Source organism: Silene latifolia, chromosome 8, assembly GCF_048544455.1.
Source record: "Silene latifolia isolate original U9 population chromosome 8, ASM4854445v1, whole genome shotgun sequence".
Classification (NCBI taxonomy): Eukaryota; Viridiplantae; Streptophyta; class Magnoliopsida; order Caryophyllales; family Caryophyllaceae; genus Silene; species Silene latifolia.
The window spans coordinates 12,084,409-12,101,738 of NC_133533.1; the positions used below are offsets into that span (position 1 = coordinate 12,084,409).

At 41.6% G+C, this 17,330-nt stretch overlaps 2 protein-coding genes across 2 annotated transcripts; both read left to right on the forward strand.

The window, feature by feature from the left end:
* Positions 1 to 348: 348 nt before the first annotated feature.
* On the forward strand, positions 349 to 10,400 carry LOC141594682 (uncharacterized). The gene is made up of 4 exons (XM_074414680.1): positions 349 to 599; positions 8,991 to 9,771; positions 9,917 to 10,075; positions 10,188 to 10,400. Exons 1-4 carry the CDS (start codon positions 349 to 351, stop codon positions 10,398 to 10,400), a joined length of 1,404 nt encoding a protein of 467 aa, XP_074270781.1.
* Positions 10,401 to 11,739: 1,339 nt separating this feature from the next.
* Positions 11,740 to 14,177, forward strand: LOC141594683 (putative F-box/LRR-repeat protein At5g02930). Its single transcript, XM_074414681.1, has 3 exons — positions 11,740 to 12,618; positions 13,635 to 13,799; positions 13,902 to 14,177. Exons 1-3 carry the CDS (start codon positions 11,740 to 11,742, stop codon positions 14,175 to 14,177), a joined length of 1,320 nt encoding a protein of 439 aa, XP_074270782.1.
* Positions 14,178 to 17,330: the final 3,153 nt, after the last annotated feature.

Consider the following 17,330-nt stretch of genomic DNA (forward strand, 5'->3'; position numbering starts at 1 on the left):
CTGTGGAGGTCATCGAAATCACTGATGGGGCGGTGACCGTTGCTAAGGCCCTTTCTCCTCCGAAGAAGAGAAAAGAGCCTCCGTCTGCTTCCATCGTTGCCGGGGAGAAGATTGACTCAGCCGGTCCTCGAACGAAGAGGGTCCAGACTGGTACGGATCTAACTTGTGGTTCGGATTTAGCTGGTTCGTTGGACATCCCAGATGACCGGATTTCTGATGTGTCAATGCATGGTGACATGGATGCTCTGTGTAATTTTTTTGTAGATCCTCCTTCGGCAGCCGCCGTTCTCACTGAACGGCAATTAGGGAAGCAGCCTGAGAAGGCTATTGAGAAGGCGGGTGACAGAAATGTCATCGTTGACTCCTCACTCGAAGATTCCTCCCTCCGAGCTTGTGGCAGAGGGTGTGAAATTATATAAGAGGCTGGCCAAGTGGACCCAACAAGCCGGCTCCTACATCTTGGAGCAGGAGAAGACCATGGGCCAAGCTGCGCCACTGATCGCAAAGCTTAAACTTGATCTCTCTGCCGTAAAGGGGGAAGCCAGGAAGGCTAAACTGGATCTCTTTGCTGCCAAGAAGCGCGTGGAGGAAACTGAGAAGTCGCTAGGGGCCGAGAGGGCCAAAGTTGAGAAGCGATGCCGCCACCGCCAAGATGATGGAGGAGCGGGACAGGTACAAGGGTGCTTATGATGCCGTGGTTGCCAAGGGGGAAAAGTGGAAGGATCTGTTCCACAACCAGGCGGAGGCGCTCAGGGACGCGCAGGCTGCCCTTGCTCAAAAGGAGAAGGATATTAAAATGCTTCAAGATGATCTTCTCCCCAAAATGTGCGCCCAATTCCGGGACCAGGCTGAGGAGGCGACCAGGGAGGCAATCAAAAAGCTCGTTCCCGAGGGCTCCTTCCCGTGGGATAAATTTGACCACTTTCGGACGAGATGGCGATCTTTGCGGAGGCAGCGGCTGCGAGAGAAGACGGAGGCGGCGAAGGCGGCTCGGTAGGCCGAGGCCAAGGCGGCCTATGATGCAAAGGTGAAGGAGGCTGAGGGGCTAAAGGCACTTGAAAACGTCGAGCCCTCCTCTGAGCCGGCCACCGAAGATGTTGCTGCTACTGATGGAGGGCAGCAACAGGCATAGGGAGACGGGCGGTCGTCACCAGACTCACCCGGCGTCTCGGATAGCTTTAGCTGTTCGGGGGCCAATTATTGAGCCTTCTCTCCCTGCCATCTTTTGGCGCTTCAAATCACAAGTCTGTAACCTTTTGTTTTTTTTGTTTCCTCGCTTTTTGTAAAGCTTTGGTAGGTAGAGTTTAGGCTATCCTTATGGGGACGGCCGTCGTCTGTACTCTCCTTGCAATTATTTTTAATAAAGTTTTATTATCGGTCCTCGGCTTTGGCCGGGGCTTTGATCATCATTCTTCGCTTGTCTTTTTGCGTCATTTAATTGAGTGCCTTCGTTTTTACCGTCGGCCTGGCCGAGGCAGTTGGAATGCATATCTCAACTGTGTTTAACGTCTTTTTGAACATGACATATTGGTCGTCTCCTCTTTTACTATCGGTCATCGTGTCCCCGTCGCTCTCGGCTAAGGCCGAGGTAATCGGGGTTATGGCTCATTAGCAATTCTTCTAGCGTATCGGTCATTGTGTCCCCGTCGCTCTCGGCTAAGGCCGAGGTAATCGGGGTTATGGCTCGATAGCAATTCTTCTAGCGTATCGGTCATTGTGTCCCCGTCGCTCTTGGCTAAGGCCGAGGTAATCGGGGTTATGGCTCGATAGCAATTCTTCTAGCGTATCGGTCATTGTGTCCCCGTCGCTCTTGGCTAAGGCCGAGGTAATCGGGGTTATGGCGCGATAGCAATTCTTCTAGCGTATCGGTCATTGTGTCCCCGTCGCTCTTGGCTAAGGCCGAGGTAATCGGGGTTATGGCTCGATAGCAATTCTTCTAGCGTATCGGTCATTGTGTCCCCGTCGCTCTCGGCTAAGGCCGAGGTAATCGGGGTTATGGCGCGATAGCGATTCTTCTAGCGTATCGGTCATTGTGTCCCCGTCGCTCTCGGCTAAGGCCGAGGTAATCGGGGTTATGGCTCGATAGCAATTCTTCTAGCGTATCGGTCATTGTGTCCCCGTCGCTCTCGGCTAAGGCCGAGGTAATCGGGGTTATGGCTCGATAGCAATTCTTCTAGCGTATCGGTCATTGTGTCCCCGTCGCTCTCGGCTAAGGCCGAGGTAATCGGGGTTATGGCTCGATAGCAATTCTTCTAGCGTATCGGTCATTGTGTCCCCGTCGCTATCGGCTAAGGCCGAGGTAACCGGGGTTATGGCTCGATAGCAATTCTTCTCTTTGAGTGCCCGCCTGGTGGCAATTGTGGAGGGGACACTTCGATGGAAAACTTGGGTGATTCATTTGTTTGTTATGATCGTGCGTTGGGGTGTCCACAATGGGTTTGGACACCTCCGCCGCTATACAAAGTATTTTCTTAAGTTATCGGTGTTCCAATGGCTCATCAAAGGCACACCTCCCATGTCTGTCGGCCCGTATGTACCCGCCTCATCTCTTCGACCACTTTGTAGGGACCCTCCCGATTGGCCGTCGTTTACCATGAATATTTCCTTTGTTGGTGGCAGCCGACTTCCTTAGGACTAGGTCTCCCACTTTTAAGTCCCTTTTGTGGACTCTTCGGTTGTAGGCTCTTTTCATCCGGTTTTGATATACGGCCAAGTTGAGGCGTGCTGTATCTCGGCTTTCTTCGACCAGGTCTAGGGAGGCTTTCAGGCCTTCCTCGTTTTCAACTGGGTTAAAGGTAGCTATTCTGAATGTTGGCACCGTTGCTTCAATTGGTAGGACTGCTTCGGAACCGTAGACTAGGTGGAAGAGGGTGTACCCCGTTGCTTCTTTCTCCGTGGTCCGAAGGGACCACAGGACGCCGGGTAGTTCATCGGCCCACCTTCCCTTAAGGTCTTCAACTGTCTTCTTCAAACCGTTGAGGATTGTTTTGTTGGTGCCTCCGCCGCCCGTTGCTCTGTGGGTGGCAGACGGAGGAGTACGCAAACTTGATGCCAAGCTCTTCTAACCGCTTCATTATCGTCGCTCCAAAACTCTCGGCCGTGGTCAAATACCATAACTTGGGGTAATCCGAAGCGAGTTATAACATTTTCCCATTACCTTTTACGACGGCTGCTGTGGTCTTCGCCGATCGCTACGACTTCAACCCATTTGGTGAAGTAATCAACGGCGACGATCAAGAACTTCCTTCCTCCGGAGGCCGTTGGGAACGGCCCTAGCATGTCCATCCCCCACTGTGCGAAAGGAAGGGGACTAAGCACCGGTTGTAGGTCCCTGGAGGGAGCGTGTATCACCGGGGCATGCATCACCGGGGCATGCATCTGACAGCTCGTGCACTTCCTGGTCTTTGTTCTGGAATCTTGAAGCATGGTGGGCCAGAAGTAGCCGGCTCGGAGAGCTTTGTGGGCTAGTGTTCTTGCCCCCATGTGGTGTCCACAGATGCCTTCGTGAATCTCTGTCGATGCTCGATTCTGCGTCCGGACCGACACACTTCAAGAGTGGTCTTATTACGGATCTTCCGTACGTTCCTCCTCGAACACCAAGTACCTGGCTGCGATTCTCTTTATTTTGGCCGAGGGATTGCGGTCCTCCGGCAATTCACCTGTAAGTTTGTATTTTATTATCGGAGTCATCCATGTTGTCTCGGCCTCTATGTTGCCCACCATGCCGATGGTCTCAGTGATGCTCTTCGCATTCCTGATATCTACCAGCACGGTTCGGCTGACATTCTTGATGGTTGAGCTGGCAAGTTTGGAGAGAGCGTCGGCCCGGTTATTCTCGGATCTGGGAACGCATTGGATTTGGAAAGATTTTAATTTCGCTATGTCGGCCTTTACTCTCTCTAGGTACCTTACCATTCTGTCGCCCCGAGCCTCAAACTCCCCTCTGATTTGGTTAGTAACCAACAGTGAGTCTGTCTTCAACACAATGTGTTCTGCTCCGGCAGCCCTAGCTAGCTCAACTCCGGTTATCACCGCCTCGTATTCGGATTCGTTGTTCGAGGCCGAGAAGGTGAATTTCAAGGCGTACTCAAACTCGTCCCCGTTTGGGCTGATGATAAGGATGCCGGCTCCTGAGCTGTTTGTCGTGGAGGAGCCGTCGGTGTAAACCTCCCATATGCCTGGGTTTGGCTCTTCTTGATATGTGCATTCGGCCAGGAAATCTGCAAGTGCTTGCCCCTTTATCGAAGGCCTTGGTTTGTACTGAATGCCGAAACCAGAGAGTTCCACTGCCCATTTGATGAGCTCCGCCGATTGTTCGAATTTTTCCAAAGCTTTCTCCAATGGCTGATCGGTTAGGACCGTCACGGGGTGTGCGTCGAAGTAGGGTTTTAACTTCCTCGTGGCAACGACGACGGCAAAGGCCGCTTTTTCAATTAGTGGGTAATTTCTCTCGGCAACAACAGCGTATGGTGACAAAGTAGATTGGGTGTTCTTGTTTGTATTCTTCCCCGATGATCACGGCGACCGTGGCCGAGGTAATCTACTATGTATAGGTATAGCGTCTCCCCAAAGATGTCGGCTGGGACAGAGTTGGGAGAGTCTGAAGATGAGCTTTCAGTTGCTTGAAAGCCGTGCTCTGTTCCTCCCCCCAGCTGAAGTCTTTATTCCCTTTCAACACTTTGAAGAATGGGGTGCTCTTGTCGGCTGACCGAGAGATGAAACGGGCGAGAGCCGCCATTCTCCCGGCCAAAGATCATAACCTCTTTTCGATTCCTTGGTTCCGGCAGGTCTAGGATTGCTTGGACTTTGTCCGGATTGGCATCAATGCCTCGGCACCGACAAGTACACCGAGGAATTTACCTGCCCGGACACCGAAGTTGCATTTCATTGGGTTGAGCTTCATCTTGTATTTCCTTAGTGAACAAAATGTTTCGTGTAAATCGGCCAGGTGCTCGCTGTCGGACTTGCTTTTCACAATAGCATCGTCGACGTAGGCCTCAATGTTTCGCCCTTTTTGATTTTGGAACACTTTGTCCACCAGCCTTGTATACGTTGCGCCGGCGTTTTTCAAACCAAATGGCATCATTTTGTACATGTATGTGCCGTTAGCGGTGATGAATGCGCATTTAGGCATGTCTTCCTCAGCCATGAATACCTGGTGGTACCCCGAGAAGGCGTCTAGCGAGCTCGATGGTGTAGCTCCTGCCGTGGCGTCGATTAAGCTATCTATCTGAGGCAAAGGGTAACAATCTTTGGGGCATGCTTTATTAAGGTTGGTAAAGTCTACGCACATTCTCCATGCCCCCGATGATTTCCTCACCATCACAACATTGGCTAACCACTCAGGATAAGTGTAAGGCGTAATAAAGCCCACCGTAAGTAGTTTATCTACCTCGGCCTTGATGGCCTCATCTTTCTCGACTGAGGAGTTCCTCATCCTCTGCTTGACAGGGCGAGCGGTGGGGAGTACGTTTAGTTTGTGAATAATTACTTCCCGGCTCACCCCCCTAGTCGTATCGGCCGCCGAGGTCTTCGCTTTGAGCAAGAACGAGGGCCAGAAGTGGGAAAGACCCCCTAGGCCGAGGAGTGACGGTGACACGAGCCAGTACTGTGAGTACCACGGCCACACCGGACACTTAACTAACGACTGCCGACATCTGAAGAATGCCATTGAAGAACTGATCCGGAAGGGGAGCCTCGGCAAATATGTTGCCGGAGGCCAAAAACCAGATGCCGGCGGGTCAAATAGCAAGTCCGTCTTTGAACGGATAGGAGTAATCCATGTTGTCATCGGGGGCAACGGGAACGGTGGGTCCGCTCATGGGCACAAACGGCACCTGAATGAACCACATCAGGCCATCAACTTTGTGCCCAACACAGCCACCCTCGCTCCCAACATCCCCGATATGACCATCGGGCAGGAGGACTACGAGGGAGTCGTCGCTCTTCACAGCGACCCACTTACAGTCCACCTGGACATAGCCAACCACTTGGTGAAGAGGTGCCGATTGACACAGCGCCTACACGAACATTATGTACAGAGAATGCTTTCTCGGCCTCGGTCCGAGGGTTGAAGATTTGAGCCCCGCACCAACCCGTTGTACGGCTTTTAAGGGGCCGGTCCGTACCCCCTGGGGTCGGTCAGTTGCCGGTGAGGTTCGGCGGGGGAGATGCAGCCAAGAATGTTATGTCTGAATTCGTAGTCATCGACGGCACGTCTGCCTACAACGTTCTCATAGGTCGGGTCACTTTGAGCGAAATCGACGCTGTGATATCCATCCGGGCCCTGACATTGATATACGTCTCGGACCGGGGGGAAGCACATAAACTCGTCTCGAAGAACGAGAAGGATCCCGGCGTATGGGAGATACACACTAACGGCCCTTCCACGACGGATAGCTCGAAAGCCAGCATTGTTATTTTTAGCCCGAACGGAGACGTGTTTGAGCACGCCTTGAAGCTTACCTCCTTGACCTCAAACAACGAATCCAAGTACGAGGCAGTGATAACCGGAGTCAAGCTAGCCAGAACCGCCGGGGCGGAGCATGTCGTGGTGAAAACAGATTTGCTCTTATTGACCAACCAGATCAAAGGAGAGTACAAGGCTCGGGACTATAGGACGACAAGGTATCTAGAGAGGGTGAGAGCCGGCGCTTCAAAATTAAAATCCTTCCAGATACAGCACACTCCCAGGTCCGAGAACGACCGAACCATCAGCATGGTTGAAGGAGCAGAGACAGAGGAGGTGGAGATTGATCCAGGCCGCACCGTAACCGTCGGTGTCAACCTGGAACCAAAATTCAGGGCCGAACTCCTGGACCTGCTAAGGAAAAATAAGGACGTCTTCGCCTATTCGGCGGCCGAGATGCCAGGCGTGAGCCGGGAAGTAATTATTCACAAACTAAACGTACTCCCCACCGCTCGCCCTGTCAAGCAGAGGATGAGGAACTCCTCAGTCGAGAAAGATGAGGCCATCAAGGCCGAGGTAGATAAACTACTTACGGCGGGCTTTATTACGCCTTGCACTTAAATTGTTATGGCTTAAAATGTAATGTGGATTTATCAAGTTAGTAGCAAATAGTCTACCATTGGACTTGCTCTTACAATTGAGAGTTAAGAGGCCTAATTTCACCATTGAACAAAATTAAGGGGTAAATTGCCACTTTCCCGTCTTTTTTAAATATAAAAGTACTACCAAGAGTCTCAGGTTCAAGCCGCACCAACAACAATCTTGTGGAGTAAATTGGCCAGGGCTATGCTTTCTACACTTCAAGCCTGTCACCCCATTCAGTGCGCACCAAAGATAGCTCGTTATATATATAAAAAAAATCGGCAGTCATCATCACCACTAATATAATTCGGTAAGTATTCTCTGTCCCACTTATATGTCTCATTGTGTGTGCCATTCCACTCACATTTTGATACATCACTTGTTACAAAATATTGCAATAATTATATTAACTTGTTGATGGGTTAGAAGGTGATTCGAGTGACACACATATTAGGATACCAAATGGACCGAGAATCCCCACTCAATATAATTGGGTTAAACTGTAAGGAAGAGAATTGATTGAAAGAGTTTTTATTGATATATAATTGAACAATACAAAGGCTCTATTTATACTAGAGAAACAATTGTAATATGGAAAGCTATAAGGGGGTGTTTGGTTCAACTCATAAAGGTATGAGGTATGGGTTTGGAATGAGCCAAACCCATACCAAGTGTTTGTTTGGCAAAAATAGAGGTTTCATACCCATACCTCAAACCCATGAAGTATGAGTTTCTCATACCCAAGGGGGGAGGTGGGTATGAGATTGATACCCATGGGTATCAAGTAAAAAAACCAAAAGACATGAAAAAACCTTAAATGGAACATTTTAAATGATTTTTTTTTTCATTTATTTGATCAACTCTTCATTTTCATGATTATTTAGTATCAAAAATAAATATTTTTAATGTTGTATTTTAGATTTTTTCAACTTTCATGAAGTTCGATCTCATTCCACCCAAAATTGAAACAAACACATGGTATGTGGAATCAAGTTCCAAACCTATACCACCCGGGTATGATTCCTGATTCCAAACCCATACCTACGCGTGAACCAAACACCCCCTAAGATCTAAAATATTTACGTAAACCTAGAATATTTACGATTTAGGAAAACTAATAACAAGGAAAGAAATATACAAGATATTAGAAACCGAATTTACAAGAAAAGTATCTACGAAGATATCGTAGATTTATTTATTATTACCATCACCTTAAAGGTTTTGGTTGAGTTTGTTCATCTATCATAAACATGATGTTAAACGACACTCCATTTGTCTCAAGATTACCAAAAAAACAATCGATTTATTTCAATTATTTGTTGCCTATTTTATTCTTTGTGAAAAGTATTTTAATCAGATGCAAATAATTAGACAGAGGGAATAGGGTTTTTAGAATAAACGGGATCATAGAAGCGATATCCAAGGAAATTAAGGAACCCTTCTTTTCATCAGGTAAATTTCACCGTTCTCATCCATAATTTTGATGTATAATTCATGGCAGCATATACAACTAAAACACAAATTATTATTTTATAAGGCAGTCTTACGTAAGAGTTTGTGTTAAACGAAAACTTTAATCACTTTTTTTTTTTTTTTTCAGTTTTTGTTTTACATTTAAACATGAATATCGTCTCATAGGAGAATTAATCTTTAAAGGAACAATGAGTCTTGAGTGGTGTGCACCATCACTCCCCAAAAAGTGTTGATTTGGATGGTTTTACATTACCGTCGTAAATTATTTGTTTAAAACGGATGTAAATAAGAATTTGTGATTCTACCATATACTATTATCAGGTAATCACTTGTAAATGATGAAATCAAGCCCCCAAAAGCATACAAGTTCTTGAGAGGATGATTCCGACCGAGATAGGCTAAGTAGATTGCCAGATGATGTCGTTGTGCACATTCTTTCGTGCATGCCTATTATTGATGCTGTTAGAACTGTTTTACTTCGTCGTTTCGGAAACCTTTGGACCTTGATTCCTACTCTTAACATGGACATGATTGAATACCAAAAAACAAGTACTACCAATCAGCTTGGGTGGTTCTGTTATTTTGTCCGCCATGTTTTGATGCTTCACCAAAGCCTCTCCATTGATGGATTTTATGTTCGTGTAAAGTTCTACTCTAATGTCCAACGAGACGAGGTTGCTGACGATATAAGAATGTGGTCTAGGTTTGCATTTGGTAGACAAACCAAAGAAATGAGATTATCTGATCTATCCAACTATGATGCTAATTACGTTACGATTTTTCCTAGGCTCACGAGTGATTTTCTTGTTACACTTAATCTCGATTATTGCAGAATCGAGGGAGAAATTCAAGTCAAGTTGGGATCCCTAAAGAAGTTGTTACTTAACCATGTTAGTATGACCGATGAAAATTTCCAAAGCTTTATTTCTGGATGTCCTTCTTTACAAAAACTGGTTATTGTCGACTTATTGTCGTTGACAAAGCCGATTGTCTCTGTTCCTAACATTGACAATTCACGTCTAGTTCTTAGGATGTCGCTTAATTTCCCTAACCTTGAAACTTTGTACACTTATTTGAGATTTGATATTCGCCGTCTAGACATCACTGATATTTCCTCTGTTCGTGATGATATCTACATCAAATATCTTACCACGCGTGATAATTCCATAAGTACAATGAATAATGTTTTGTTGATTGGAAAGTTTCAAGGTGTCGAAGTTTTGCGACTGTCACGCAATGCTTCCAAGGTAATGCTTTTTTTTTTTGGCCTCCTTTCGAGCACTGTCTGACGCAGATCATTGTGCCAACTGATCTAAGGAATTAAGTTAATCTGCTAATTCTTGTATATCGAGTCAATTGAGATTATTAATGTCGTTTTTCCTTCGATTTCAGCTATTTCTCCTCACCATATCAAATTTGCAGCTGTTACAAAATCGATGGAAACGTATAGATCTTGCATTGGACAACTTCTGTGAAGTCTGCCTCTCAGGCTTTCGTAATTTGGTGAGAAGTTCAAAATACTTGGAAGACATCACTATATACACCACAAAGGCAAGTGTATTTAATTCGTACCTACTTCGTAAAAGTTTTACCTAAGACATAGATCGATGATTAATTTGCATAGTTAAATTAACGGTCTCTCTTTTCTGTTATCGAATATCAGGATTTTAAAGCCAGAATCGATTTGCAAGAAGACGAAGTTTCTTCTCCTGATGTGCTGCCACAGGTCAAGACCATTACCGTGCATTGCCAAGGGATATGTTGGAAGAATCAGCTTCAACTAATAGAAGCCTTGCTCAAAAGCGCAACTGTCTCGGACAAATTGTTAATCGTCCCCATGAAACATCGATTAGGGGAGGCAAAGGAGCTTGAATAGCGAATAAATGAAAAGTGAAGACTGTACAGAAGAAATAAGGGTAACTTTCTACCAGCAGCTGCCAACAGGAGGACGTTTTTCCAAGACGAAATTCGAATTCTCGTACAAATCTTCTCTAACAACGCAGTTGGAGGCACTTTTATGATTTGGTAGCGTTCCTTGACCATAGAAAGTTTGCAATTTCAACTCAATATCGTAGTAGATTTCATTCCTTGACCACGGATTGTGACTTTTATACGGAGTATGTTCCATATCGTAGTAGATCTAAATATTGTGGGTGTTAACGAGCCGAGCCGAGCCCGAGCATGGCCTTGCTCGGCTTGTGCGTAAAAACCAAAACTCGATCTCGAGAGCTTGAAAAAAACGTGCTCGTTATCAAGCTTGCGAGCTTTAAGTGAGCTAGCTCGAGCTTAAATTGAGCCTATATATAATTGCTAATTTTTTGATTGTTTTTCTTCCGATATTTTCAATAAGGAGTCTCGAAAGTTATATATATGTAAAAATATTTGACAAATCAATGAAACATTTAATATGTGTGATACAAATATATAATCATGATAAAATAATTATAATTTTACAACATATGAGCAATATCTTATCTAATCACACAAGTTCGAGCCGCTCGCGAGCTTTTCGAATCGAGCCAGCGTTTGTCCGGCTTGACTCGTTAAGCTCTCGAGCCGAGCCCAAGCCTGAGTCAAGCTTGCACGAGCGAATCGTTGACCGAGCAGATTTCGAGTTACTCGCGAGCTGTCTCGTCTCATTAATACCCCTATGATTGTGTGATTGTAGACCTATAGTTACTATTGGAGTAATGGACGCTAAACAAGAATAATAAATGGGAGGAGATTAACGGTTAATGGTGGTTGTAGAGGACGGAAAGAAGAGGTGCGGAATAATCTTGAGGAGGTAATATGTTATTTAGGGGGAGGTGGGTATATAGGCCCTATCTTTTTCGGCTGGAATTGAACTGAACTAAATAGAACTGATTTGAACTGAATGAGCTAAAATTAAGTTAGAAAGAACATACCTTATTCCTTTACGAGGGACTATAAGTATTAAAACCTCTAAGAAAATTGGTTAAATATGATACTTTCACCGTTCGAGTTATTTATTTACGTTTTTATTATTCGTGTACTTTATTTTGATTAGAGATAACAAATAATTGAAACGGCTGAAGTATTAAATATAAGATGTGATTAGGTTTTTTGGAAAGAATATATGAGGAGCTGTATCAAAGGAAGTTAAGGAACCCTCTTATCATCAGGTAAATTCTTATGTAAGGTATCTTAAACAAGAGTTCGTATAAAGCAAATTCTTATCAGGTAATCAATTGTAAATGACGCCCCAAAAGCATACAAGTTCTTCAGAGGATGATTCCGACCAAGATAGGTTAAGTAAATTGCCAGATGATTTAGTTGTGCGCATTCTTTCCTGCATGCCTATTATCGATGCTGTTAGAACTGTTTTACTTCGACGATTCGGAAACCTTTGGACCTTGATTCCTACTATTAACATTGACATGACTGAATACCAAAAAACAAGCACTACCAATCAGCTTGGGTGGTTCTGTTATTTTGTCCGCCATGTTTTGATGCTTCACCAAAGCCTCTCCATTGATAGATTCCATCTTTGTGTAAAGTTCTACTCTAATGCCCAACGAGACGAGGTTGCTGGCGATATAAGAATGTGGTTTAGGTTTGCATTTGGTAGACAAGCCAAGGAAATCAAATTATGTGATCTATCGAACTATACTCCTACTTACAATACAATTTTACCTAGGCTCACGAGCGATTCTCTTGTTACACTTAATCTCGATTATTGCAGAATCAAGGGAGAAATTCAAGTCAAGTTGGGATCGCTAAAGAAGTTGTCACTTAACCATGTTAGTATGACTAATAAAAATTTCCAAACCTTTATATCTGGATGTCCTTCATTACAGAAAATAGTTATTGTCAACTTATTTCCGATGAAAAAGCCATTTGATTCTATTTCTAACATTGATAATTTTCGTCTACTTGTTACCGAGTCATTTGATTTCCCTAATCTTGAAACTTTGCATTTGCAAACTAGTGTTTGCGGACTAAACATCATTGATATTATTTCCTCTGTTCGTGATCTTACTTGTCTCGATCCTCTACGTTCAATGAATAATATGTTGTTCATGGAAAAGTTTCAAGGTGTTCAAGTTTTGCGACTGTCAGGCTATGCTTCCAAGGTATACGTTTCGAGCACCTGACCTAAGGAATTCAGGATTATGTTAGTTTCGATTATTTTTGGATAATGGGATTATTTAGCAAATTAATTAGGGATTTAGGGTCCGTTTTAAACTATTTTTTAGTCAAATGGATCCGCGTCATCACTTTTATTTTATTTTTCAGTTTTTATGTGAAATCGCTAAGGTCCCTAGCAGCTTATATCCCTATCATTTTTGTAGTACCAACTGCAAAGATTTTTGGTGGGTACTTTGTACTTCAAGTTGCATGCTTAAAGTACATGTGAAAGATGACAAAATGTGGAGCTGCTAGAGACCTTAGCGACTTCACATGTTTGATATTTTTCTAAAACTTGCAAGGTACTACAAAATAGTATGGATATATATAAGGTGCTAGGGAACTTAGCGGCTTCACATAAAAAAATGGAAAAATAAAAAATAAAAGTGATAGACGTGAATTCATTTGTCCAAAATAGTTTGAAACGAACCCTAAATCTCGAGAAAAAGGAACATACATCAGATGTAGTACCTCATATTTTAATTTTTTTGGGCATTTGTGTATTTTTTCTGAGCTTATTACCTCAAACCTTTTTTGTTTTTGAGCATATTTATTTTTTTCGAGTTTATTAAAGTTTATAAGTAGATTTTAATTTTTTTTCCGTCAAAACTCAAATTTAACTAAGCTTAAATATAATGTTTTTGAGTTTTATTGTAATTTTTTGTGATTAATGTTTAAGTGAATGAACTCAGAAACTTTATAATAAAACTCGTAATTTTTAAAACAAAACTCAATTTTTTTATTATAATACTCAAAAACTACACATTTGATGGTAGTACATCAAATGTATGATCTACTTACTGCTAAATCCCTAAATTAGTTTGCTAAATAACCCCTGTTATCCAAAAAAATCCGTACTTTCTACTAATGCTTTCATGACTGTTTATTAGAAGGATTGATGCTATACGGAGTTGATTGAGATATCATTGAGATTATTAATTTCTACTTCCTTCAATTTCAGCTATGCCTACTTGCATTACAAAAATTGCAGAAGCAGTGTTTACAAAATCGATTGAAGCAAATAGTTCTTGAATTGTACGACTTATGTGAAAGCTGCTTCTTAGGCATTCGTCATTTGATGAGAAGCTCAAAATACTTGGAAGAACTCATTATATACACCACAAAGGCGAGTGTATTTAGTACCTATTTCGTAAAAGTTTTATTTAAGATTGTTTTAGTACCTAATTAAATTAACGGTCTCTCTTTTCTGTTACGTATCTAATATCAGGATTTTGAAGCCAGTATCGATTTGCAAAAAGACGAACTTTCTTGTCCTTCTGTGCTGCCACAACTCAAGACTATTACCGTGCATTGTTATGGGATATGTTGGAAGAGTCAGCTTCAACTAATAGAAGCCTTGCTCAAAAGTGCAATTGTCTTGGACAAATTGGTAATCGTCCCTATGAAACATCGATTAAAGGATGCAGAGGAGCTTGAATTTATTAAACATGTGTCGAGCTTTCCAAGTGTCTCGCCAACTACCAGGATAATCTTTGCTTGCTGACAATTATAATGAACTGCGTTAAAATAGGTTTGTTTTACGTAATTGTTGTGTAAGACTGCCTTACATAAGAATAACTGTTACCTCATGGTATATAGTATGAAAGTTTTGTTGTTAGAATGTGATTTGAGTTACAGAGGTTCGATAGTTTCCACGACAGTTTTTCACAGTGGTATTGGTTGCAGTTATGTGCAACCCAATTTAGACCATGGCGATGATTCTCAAGGTGAAGACACTCGAACCTAAATTTTTAATACCAAGTGTCCCCTTTCTCAAATGTTGGGAGGACATGGACCCGTTCCTCCCAAGGACACTAGGTGTGTGCCATTTCGCCACATCCTTGATCCTTACAAAATTGGCTGTTGATAGATTGCTATATTGGCCTAAGCCGCAGCCATTAGAATAGGAGATATAAATTAGAAACGGAGATACTCGTATAAATAACGGAGTATTTCACGAGCTTAAAGACGGTTTTATGTTAAAAACAATTAACATTAATATACAGAGTAAAAACGAACCATTGGATATAACAAAGTTTTGAAAAAGATAAATTTAACTTATATGTACGATAAACCGGCATCAATTGAATCTTATATAAGAGCTACAAATCTACAGTGAGTCATTGACGTCGAGTTTCCGCTTATCTAAAACTCTTTAATAAGGTAGCTTATGAACTTGCTAGATTGGCACCGTGGCAAGTTGGTAGAAGAATTTGGTTAAATAGTTATCCTACAAATATTGTAACCGTTGCTTCATGCGATTTAATAGTTAATCCTTAACCTCCTTTAGAGGTTTCGTTAAAAAAAAAAAAATAAATAACTCTCTTCTTACGACTTTAAAAAAAAAAGAAAAAAAAAACTCTCTTAGATAAAATCACATTATAAAGGGAATAAATACTCTAAAAAGAGAGTAAAAATTGTGTTAATCTTTTTTTTTCAAAAGTGGCAATTTGTCACCTTAACTTTGTTCAATGGTGAAATTAGGGCCCTTATATTTCAATTGTAGCAATCAAGCCCCTTAACTTTAGTCAAATGTGAAATTAAACCCCATTGTTTGATTTTTCATGAAATTCCGCCAAAATTTAGTTTTATAATCCAATTAATCAAATATAAAATTTAATTTTATAACCCTATAAATTTTATACCATCTATAATTGTAATAACGAGTATTTTTTTTATAATTTTACAATTTTAGACAATTTATTCTAAATATAATAATAGTTCATAAAATTTTATCATATTTTTATTTTGTTTATTATAGATGAATGTAAAATTATTCTTTAGATGAATAACACTAAACTTATATAAATTAATAAGGTTTAAATTAGTAATTTTTATGTATTATTAGTTGTATAATATAAATATAAAATGATTTTTTTTTTGAAATTTAAGTATAAAATAAAAATCAGGGCTAAGGCTCCGTTTGGCACGACCACTAGTAGAAAAAGTCTCATTGACATCGGTTATTTTACCCTATTTACATCGCTTTTGTGGCGATGTTTCTGGGGGCGACGTATTTAGTATTTTAGCTAAACATCGGTTTCAGAACCGATGTGAATAGTATAAAATTAACATCGATTATGGGTAAAAGCGATGTTACTAGTGTTTCAATTACATCGGTTTTGGTCTAAAACCGATGTAAATAGTATATTATTAACATCGGTTATAGGTGAAAAGCGATGTTAATAGTGTCTCAATTACATCGGTTTTGGTCTAAAACCGATGTAAATAGTATATTATTAACATCGGTTATAGGCGAAAAGCGATGTTAATAGTGTCTCAATTACATCGGTTTTTGTTTGAAACTGATGTAATGTAAATGGCATTTTACATCGTTTTGTCTGAAACTGATGTATGAAACTGATGTAGTATGATTCAGAATGACGATTTACTCTTAAGCTATTTGTAAATTTTTACACTGTTAGGGGCCTGCAAAATGAATCAATATAAAAATAACAACCCTGCATCTCATTCCGTCCAACAATTTTAAACACAACTACATATTTATTATACCAAAAAAATATCATAGCGTATACAATTCCGTCCATTCAAAATAATTTAAAATGTACACTACAAGCTTCTACGACGCAAAATCTGTATTTTCAATTACAATTTCTAGAAATCTAAATCATACATACTCTAGACGTTCTTTCCACAATAAAGCGACCAAAGCTCTCGAACCTCGTTCATTTGTTCAATTGTCATTTGCGAACCTGAAACACACTACATACAAGAACAAGGATTATTAGGCCACACTTAGAAAATACGAACAATATCTACACATAGACATTCTATACGAACAATATCTATACATAAAAATTCAAACAGTTCGAGACAATAGATCAAGCTACCTTTACTATGTCGTCCTCTGATGATGCGTAACGTACAGTAATATCATGCATCCACTTCATAACATAATAACCGCACTCATAACTCTGCGGCTGTTGAGGGCACTACATTTATACAAAATCAAGAGTAAGTAGACAGCCAACAAGGACAATCAGGTTGCTTTTGCTCGAGCACTACATTTATACAAAATAAATCGAGATACCTTTTTTAAGTTTATCAAAACATAAAAATGGTGATGGTGATACTACAAGTGGGTTTCCTAGAGGCTTTAGAGTTTGAGGATCCCAGCACAGAATATCTCCTCCAGACATGCTTCCAGTGACGAGATACGCCCAAACAGTAATAAGGTTCAAAATACTATAATCTACATTAACAAGTCCAGGAAATGATACAACAACAACAACAAAATGGCTATGAGCGCTCTAAAAATGTTAATTGTAGACGTATCAATGATTAAATCACAACTTACAGCATACAAGTCTCCACCAGTTAAAAGATCTGCTTCACAGCATCCAGAAAAGAGAACACATCAAACCTCTATTTAGACACTTTTCGATAAGAAAGAGACACACAAAGATGAGCCCGAAAGTCTAATAAACATTACCTAATTTGTTACGCCGAAACTCCAAAAAATACTTTTATTATGAAATGAAGACATAGGCGCTGCTGATGCTGCTACAGAGCCTGCACACTCACAACAAATACTAAATTCATGCAGTCGAATCCAGGGATTTTGTACAAAAATAAAACTGAAGGCCTGATCTGCAAACTACAGTTAAGAGTAGTTCTTATATTCTTGTCCAGGACT

Excerpts from the sequence above, each read along its gene's own strand:
- LOC141594682 (XM_074414680.1), top strand. The coding sequence starts at position 349 with ATGTCATCGTTGACTCCTCACTCGAAGATTCCTCCCTCCGAGCTTGTG. Across the intron at positions 600-8,990 it reads CGCGTGGAGGAAACTGAGAA|AACTGTTTTACTTCGTCGTT; the intron begins GTCGCTAGGGGC and ends TGATGCTGTTAG. Across the intron at positions 10,076-10,187 it reads TCACTATATACACCACAAAG|GATTTTAAAGCCAGAATCGA; the intron begins GCAAGTGTATTT and ends ATCGAATATCAG.
- LOC141594683 (XM_074414681.1), top strand. The coding sequence starts at position 11,740 with ATGACGCCCCAAAAGCATACAAGTTCTTCAGAGGATGATTCCGACCAA. Across the intron at positions 12,619-13,634 it reads TGTCAGGCTATGCTTCCAAG|CTATGCCTACTTGCATTACA; the intron begins GTATACGTTTCG and ends CTTCAATTTCAG. Across the intron at positions 13,800-13,901 it reads TCATTATATACACCACAAAG|GATTTTGAAGCCAGTATCGA; the intron begins GCGAGTGTATTT and ends ATCTAATATCAG.